We start from the raw sequence: 8,824 nt of genomic DNA on the forward strand, positions 1-8,824 counted from the left end.
AGGGAAACTGAGAAGTCAATATGAAGTAAGTAGATGTTTTAGGGGTACAAAAGTAGGAGGTGGGAAGTGTGTAGCGAGAGGATAGATTTAACAATAGAACAATATGGAGACAAAGGGTTCATGAAGAAGAGAAGAAAAACAAGGTAGAAGATAGGGTGCTGTATTGTTCGGCAGCCATGAACAGGTTTTTTAATGTTGCCTAAGTAATAGTATAAAGGGATAATGAGTACATCAATTTTTTTTAGGAATCAGCTAGCAGTAAGGATCTCCTTTTCCTGTCCTTTGACAATCTAATTCACCTAATAGTAACCTGGATGTCCTATTCACTACTTTGAGAAGGGAGAAGTTAAATGATTAAAAATGGAATGTTTAGGGTGCCTGGGTGGCTCAGTCAGTTAAGCATCTGCCTTTGGCTCAGGTCATAATCCCAGGGTCCTGGGATTAAGTCCCACATAGGGCTTCCTGCTCAGCGGGGAGTCTGCTTCTCCCTCTCCCTCTACCCCTCCCCCTTGCCCTTGCTCTCTCTCTCTCAAAGAAATAAAATCTTAAAAAAAAATAATTTAAAAAAATGGAATGTTTAGCAGCCTACAATCTATTGGCAATGTCTTTTTAAAAGCATTTAAGCCTTTGTTGGTTGCAGATTTTAGATTTGCATGTGAATAGTGGCCCAGAATTGAAATTTTTCCAAAACCGATATAAAAAAAATTTATTGTGGAAAAACTTAAATATATACACAAGTAGAAAGAATGGTATAATAAATCTCCATATATCTATAACCAGCTTCAACTACTAACCCACAATTAATTTTGTTTCATTGTTATGTCCACCCACATTCCTTTCCCCCTCACCTTCCTGGTCCCTCTCCCCAACTTCTCAGACTTGAATTTTTTAGAAGCAAATTTGATACATCATATAATTTCATCAGTAAATATTTTAATATAAAGCACTAAAATATAAATAAACACAATAATAATGTGAATTTCACACCTAAAAAATAATAATTCCTTAGTATTATCAAGTATCTGGCCAATGTTCAAACTTCCCTGATTCTCTCTCTTCTAGTTTGTTTGGTTGAATTGAGATTCAAATAAGATTCGTACATTTAATTCATATATCTTTTAATTCCATTTTAATGTAGTCCTCCTTCATCTCTATTTTTGTCCTTGCAATGTAGTTGTTGAAACTGGATCATATGTTCTATAGTTTCCCATAGTCTAGATTTTGCTGATTATATCCCTATGGTCTCGTTTATATCTTCCTTTGTTGTCCCATGTACTTTCAGTATATTGTCAGATCTAGAGACACCTGTTAGATTCAGGTTTTGACCATTTTTACAAGACTGCTTCATAGGTGCTAGAAATACATAATGTCTGATTGTGTATCTTTTTGTAATACAAATAATCTTTGATATTGATAATCATTGCAAAATGTCATAATTATAGGTGGCTTCTTCATTTATTAGCTAAGTAAGTTTATAAATTGAAACTTCCCTCACTTAGAGAGCTATTTTTCCATATGCAGTTGGGTCTGTTTCTGTATTTTCTGTTCTGTTCCATTCATCTGTACATTCATGTGCAATGCTATACTATTTTTATAATAGAGGCTTTATAATATATTTCAATATTTATTGGGGCTAGCCTCTATTTTTCTGGCTATTCTTACTCATTTTTCCTTCCAGATGAGCTTTATAATCCATTTTCCTAACTCCAGAAAACAAGTAATGATATTTTGTTAGGAGCATATTAAATGTATACATTAACAGAGAGAATATGACATCTAAGCATCTTTATGATATCGAATCTTCTTGTCTAAGAACATGGTATATCTTTCCATTTGCTGAAGCTTACATTATGTTTTTTGGAAGATTTTGTTACATTCCTGTATCAGTTTTCTGTGGCTGCTATAACAAATTACTATAAACTTGGTATCAAAAAATAACAAATTTATTCTCTCACAGTTTGAGGCCATAAGTCTAAAATCAGCTTCACTGAGCCAAAATCAAGGTGTAAGGCAGAGCTGTGTTCCCTCTGCAAGCTCAAAGAGACAATATTTTAATTGGCTCTTCTAGCTTCTGGTAGCTGCCAGCATTCCAAGTCTTATGGCCACTTCATTCTAATCTCTGCCTCCTCCTCCATATTAACCCTTCCTCTTCTGTGTATCAAATCTCTGTTTGTCTCTCTCTTATAAAAACATTTGTGATTGGATTTAGAGTCTACCCAGATAATCTAGGATAATCCCCTGTCAAGATCCTTAATTTAATCACATCTGCAAAGACCTCTGGATGCCTATATTCAGCCTAATGTAATTACTCCTATAGATTTTGGACATGTCTTTTTAAATTTATGATTAGATATTTTCTTTCATTATTTGTTATCAAAATAGCATCTTCTTTCTCATCTTTTAACTGGTTTATATTGGTATACTGATTTTTGTATGTTGACTTTATAACTTGCTACTTTTCTAAATTCTCTTAACTCCTTGCAGTAGCTTTTCAAAGGAATTCTTTTGTGTTGCTAGATGTCTAATTATATCATCTACACATAAACATAGTTTAACCTTTTTCTTCCCAACTCTCATGCTTCCAGTTATTTTCCATTGTCTAATTACATTGACTAATACCTCCAACATGATGTTAAATAATAGTGGAGATATTAATATCCTGATCTTATTTCAGTCTTTAGCAGAAAAGCTTCTAGTGTTTTTTACAGATAGGATCCAAAGCATATTTTTTTAAGGGATTTAACTTTATATTTTAAGATGAGAAATGTCAGCAGTTATCTTTATAGAGCTTTTATTTATTTATTTTTCTTTATAGGGCTTTTAAAGTGTTTTTCAAGTATCTAATTTATTTGGTTCTATGAGATAAAAGGGCAAATAGAGTAACTTAATTTTATAGTTAAGTAAATGTTGAGAGAAATTAAGTAATTGCCTAAGGTCATGATGCTTAGAAAGTGGTACAAGGAGGACCAGAATAAAAAAAGTTTTTTTTCACTGCACTAGGCTGCATATTCATTTTACTTAATATTTTCCTCCAGGAAACTATAGATTCAGGACAACGCCTTACATGCCTATGAGAATACATAAATAAGTTATTTTCCTTTTTAAAATGTGAGTTTTAATGGTTCACTATATTGAATGATTGGGTATGTGTGCTTATGTGTTTTTAGAGAGTAAAATATTATATGTGGGTAAGTGTAAAGTTCCCTTTAATGACCTGACTTCAGTCCCATTTCCTCTCCTCGGAGGCAATGTAGTATAGACTCGGACAGTTGTGGTTTTTTTTCTTTTTTTGTAATGCAAGTGCCAGACTTAAGCTTTGATTGTAGAGGCATCCATATCAAAGAGCCATTCATCTCAAAGATTGCTATCTTAAATATACACAGTGCCAGCCACAAGCCTAGATAAAGAGCCAGGCCACCTGCCCCTAATGAGGCTCCTTTGTTTTGCAGATCTTAATTGATTTTCATAACTGTCCTTTTGGGCCAGTTGTTTTTTCCTCTTCCTGAGCTTCAAATTCATGCTCTTATGTTTTAATTCATCAATAAAGAGTGAGCCCTAGAGCCCCCACATTTGACCCCAATAAAAGGAGAACCCCTGGCCCATTTGCACTTTACCAGCCCCACCCCCACCCCCCACCCCCAATCTCTGGCACTGTCTCTGGCTCCCTTGCTTTCCTGGGCTCCCACACACTCTCCTCTCCCTCTCTCTGTTTTTTTCTCTCCATCCGTCTCCACCTCCCGCTGTGTGGCCCCAAGTGTACTATGTAATTTCCAGGTCTTATAAGTAATAAACCCTTGTTTTGTCAAAGTTTCCTGATGGTTGTTGCTGAAGGATGTCTTGGAATCATAAGAACCACAAGGGTCAGTCCAGTCATAACACTGATTTGGAAAGGGGAAATGTCTGTGGGTAGCTCACTCCAGGGCCCAGGTGAGCACCACCAGGCATTTCTAGTCTGCAGCTTTATTATGGATAGGCTGAGACTGGCACAAAATAGGCAACGACCCACAAGAGTTAGGTATGTTAACCTTCTAGTCCATTTTTTAAAATCCACAATTCACAGACAAAATGCATGATATGGGGTCAGCGATTTTAAGAAAATTATTACAGAGATAATATCAAAATCTGTCTCCCTTTTTTCACCTATCATCGTCATATGGATCTTGAAGTATGCAAGGCTTTTCTAAGCATAACATAAAATGCAGAATGTACTTTTAGAATCTAGATCTCCAGAGAAGTCTGGTATCTTTCCACTATCACTTTGCCTACTAAACTGTTCTCATTAAGAAATTTTTAAAATTTAGGGGCACCTGGGTGGCTCAGTTGTTAAGCTTCTGCCTTCGGCACAGGTCATGATCCCAGGGTCCTGGAATCGAGCCCTGCATTGAGCCCCCTCATCGAGCCCCCCATTGAGCCCCGTATCGGGCTCCCTGCTCAGCGGGAAGCCTGCTTCTCCCTCTCCCACTCCCCCTGCTTGTGTTCCTTCTCTCTCTGTGTCTCCCTCTGTCAAATAAATAAATAAAAAATCTTAAAAAAAATTTTTTTTAAATTTAGAAATATACTTTCAATTTTGATTAAATATCCATCTGGCCTTTCTAAGTTGTAACAAGAGTTAAGGAAGAGAGGAAAAACATTTAAATATAAAGCATTTTTAACTGTTTTGTGCTTGTGAAAGTGCTGAATAGAAGTACCTGCTGAATATAAAGTTTGTAATTTCATTTTGCCTGCAGAGGGAGAATTTAGGTAGGAGTTATGCATTAGAGTTTGGTAAAAAGTGACTTACTTTCTTGAATTAAGTCAATTTATATCCTTGATAGTGGCAAAATCATTTCAAAATGACATGTAGTACAAAATTCCAGCACTTAATATTAAAAACCATCTTAGGAGTAGGGGACCTGAGGAGAATTTCGGAATATCTTATTCAATAATCTTTTTTGTTTTCCGTGTTGGAAATGAGAGGCTTCACCAACCACTCAGATGCTGCAAAATACCTGCATAAATAGAACTGCTGTTTTGTTTTAAGAGTGAAATGTTGATGGTTTAGACCAGGAGTTGGCAAACTTTTCCTGTAAAGGGCCAGATAGTAAGTATTTTCAGCTTTGTAGCCCATGTGGTCTCTGTTGTAACTACTCAGTTCTATTGTTGCAACCAAAAGCAGCCTTAGATAATACATAAACAGATGGGCAAGACTGGCTGGGTTCCAATAAAACTTTATTTACAAAACAATTAGGTGGATATTAATGTGGGAACCAAAAGCAAAAGAAAAAATTAAATTTCTTTACAACTGGCAGCCAGTTGACAAGTCTTGATACAGGCAGAGTGACCTTCCTCTAGGAACTCAATTACCTTGATGTTGATACTTTGCTAAGGGCAAAAGGCAATCTTAGTGTAACATTATCCCAACCACCAGGATCCTGTAAGTCTCCTTTGGAAACTTCCTTTTTCTATAACCCCCACGATATATGTTAGCAATCATCCTTCAAGCAGATGGCCCAGTGATATACATCTGAAGGGTTTCATGACTAAGGTTTTACTAGACAGTGATAAATGACTTTTCCTAACAATAGTTAGCCCCTCAAGGTCCTGGAAACCTTGCTTCCCAATTCCTTAGAGACCTAGGCTATCCTTAACCCCCTCCCAACTTGAAAATATATAATGGGCCACCCCTCACAATCCCAGTGCAGCTCTTTCTGCCCATGGGTCCTGTCCCCTTGCTTTAATAATACCACCTTTTTGCACCAAAGTTGTCTCAAGAATTCTTTCTTGACTGTTTGCTCTGAACCTTAACATTTCCCCATCAGATATGATCCACAAGCTGTAGTTAGATCTTTGCTGGGTTGAAGGCAGTGGTGTACTGGTAAACGTTCAACAACTGGCTTTTTGGAGAGACTGGTAAGCCGAGATTTATAGCACTTGTCCATTAACATGACGTAAATATTCCCATCACAGTTGATTTCAGGCTATTTATTTGGTGTTACTGAACAGGGACAGAGAAAGGGATATAGACTAGTACACCATCACATAGCTTTTCTACCGTACAGCTACACTAGATGTAAATAACCTCAAGACCATAGACAATAGTAAAATGACATAAAGTAATAAGTGATGAATTTTGAATATTTATTACCTTTATTTTGAATATAATTCATTTAATTGCAAATTAAAATAATTTTTAATAATGTCTATGTTTAACATTTGGTTCACAAAATTCCTAAAAATTGAGTAATTGGTTCTGGTGAGCCAGTATGAGCCAATTCCAGCACACCACTGTGGTGGAGGATATGATCAAGAATTTTGTTTTAATAAGCTACCTACTGAATCATATGGGAGAATAAAAGCGAAAAAATATAGAGAATTGTGTTAATATGCAACTTTTGCACTAATCTTGTTCATGTATTAAGGATCTGAATAAATTTATTTTTTTTTATTTAAGTGAAAATCGACTGAGCCAAAGGTGCTTTATTTCTTGGTTCTTTATCTCAACTTTTAAGTGATAACATAGGAAGTAAATTTAGGTCAGTAGATTCTGTCAATATATCATATATAATATTAAGTGTTACTTATTGTTTGATTTTTTTTTCCTTTAAGGCATAACTGTGACGCCTGACGAAGAACAAAACTTAAATCATTATGTAGAAGTTTTACAGAACCTAATACTAAGTGTTCCTACTAGGGAGCCAGGTCCTGAGAAAAAATCGAAGTCTCCAAATAATGTTCATTCTATAGGACCGAAGGTATCAAGATTAAAGGAGATAATCACACATGGAGACGTTTCTACTGAAAATAATGTTTTAATCAATCGTATCAGTGAAGACACCACAGCTTCCCCTACTGGAGGCTTCACACTGGAAGTAGAGAAGAAGAAAACTACCAAAAGTACAGCATTCTGGTCGATTAAACCAAAAAATATTTCTATTGTGTTACACACAGATGAACCGTTTATTGTAAAAGAGCCAGAGCCAGAGCCGGAACTGGCACGAACTGAGGCACCAAAGCCACGGCCAAACGTTACTGAGACATCCCCAAGTCCAGATGTCACCTCAGGCCAACCGTTTATTACCTCTTCAAGTAGGAGCACTGACGTGGATACGGTCACAGAACTAGAAGATGTTCCTCAGCTCTCAGGTGAATATGAAATGGAAAAATCGGACGCACTAACATTTGAAAAACGCCCACAGATTCTGAGTATTGAAGACATTTTGAAAAAAATTTCAGATATTCATTCACAGGTACAACGGGTACCTCTTGCTGAGAGCCTCAAGCCAGAATACAGAGAGGACATTCGAGCCTCTAGAGAGCACCTAAAACGGAGCCTTGCTTTAGCAGAAGCAGCGGAACATAAACTACAAAAGATGTATAAATCCCAGCTGTTACCACTAGGACAAAGCAGTGACACTGGAATTGATGACGTTGAAACTGTTATTAACATGCTGTACAATTCCAGATCTAAATTGTCTGAATATTTAGATATTAGACATGTTCCGCCAGAAATGAGAGAAAAAGCTACTACAGTATTCAATACATTGAAAAAAATATTATGTGTAAGTCAACTAGAAACTCAAAACCTTATTAGGAAGTTATTAAACAATAATATAAAAATTTTAAACCTACTTGATGTTCCACGACAAAGTTGATTTAAGCGAACTGTGCATTCATTTCACTGGAGAAATAAACATATTAGTGATTCACAAGTTGTATGAAAATATTTTCTATTGTTCAATGTGCTAACATCTTTCCATGTCATATATTATAAAAAATTTTCATATGCATGAAAGCCTAATAATTTAAAATAAAATTTTGGTTCAGGAGTTTGTAGTTTTTTCTCATTAATTAACTTTAAAAGTTATGAAGATCTTTGATTTTACTTGAATAGATTAGTTAAATTCACCCATTTTATAAGAGTTAAGAGACCATGTGCAATCTGTATGTAGCCTGTTTTAAATAAATGAATATAAATGTAAAATTTTAGGATATATGGTCTTTATTACTCTTTGAGAGAATCTGAGTTTTCTCTCTGAATAACAAAGTTGGAACTTGAATCAGCACTTTTATTTGAATATCTGTCTGCCTCCTTTGAAAGGTGGATGGTATATGAAGATACGTCCCTGTTTCTTTGTTGTTAAGTACTTTTGGAGTATCAGTGAGTGGTTGTAACTTGGATTTGTAATATAGCCATTCCTATGATTGCTGAGAAGCATTCGTGGATTTTAAGCAAAAGATGGGTATGATCAAATTTGTGTTTTTAAAAAAACCACTCTGGCTGCAGTTTTGGAGGCAGACAAAAGTAGAAGTGCACTAAGCAAAGGCCAAATTTAGCTTGGACTAGTTCGAAATAAGTGTTAGTTTAGAAGTAGAATCAACAGTATTTGGTGATTGCATGGACATAGAGACTGAGAGAGTAGCAGGGATCAAAAATAATTTCTACACAATTAGCTAGATCATAAAAGGACCACGTAGGTTTTGTTTCACAATAACACTCTTTACTGTTTCCTGTTGCTTGTTTTTCTTTATTTTTTAATTTTGTGTGTGTGTTGCTTATTTTTAAAATTAATTTTACTCTGGAAGATTTCAAACATGTGAAAAAGTAAACAGATTAATGTAATAGATCTATGTACCTAATGTCCAGTTTCAACAGTGATCTACTAATGACTCGTCTTGTTTCACCTAAACCCTCACCTTTTCCCCCTTTCCTATTTTATGTTGAATTAAATCCCAGATACTTTTTCATTTCATTTGTAAAGATTACAGTGTGAAGCTCTTTAAGTTTTTAAAAAAAACAACCACAATATCACCACACATACAAATTTAATAATTCTTTATCATCAAA

The 8,824-nt window shown here is 35.4% G+C and overlaps 1 protein-coding gene across 1 annotated transcript in view; it reads left to right on the forward strand.

The window, feature by feature from the left end:
- SPESP1 (sperm equatorial segment protein 1) overlaps nucleotides 1-8,623 on the forward strand; it is a 29,159-nt gene extending 20,536 nt beyond the window's left edge. The window contains exon 2 of the mRNA XM_021693982.2: nucleotides 6,586-8,623. Within this exon, the coding sequence (XP_021549657.1) occupies nucleotides 6,586-7,631 (1,046 nt within the window). The 3' untranslated portion in view covers nucleotides 7,632-8,623. The remainder of the gene's footprint in view (nucleotides 1-6,585) is intronic.
- Nucleotides 8,624-8,824: the final 201 nt, after the last annotated feature.

Source organism: Neomonachus schauinslandi, chromosome 9 (genome assembly GCF_002201575.2).
Source record: "Neomonachus schauinslandi chromosome 9, ASM220157v2, whole genome shotgun sequence".
NCBI classification, from domain to species: Eukaryota; Metazoa; Chordata; class Mammalia; order Carnivora; family Phocidae; genus Neomonachus; species Neomonachus schauinslandi.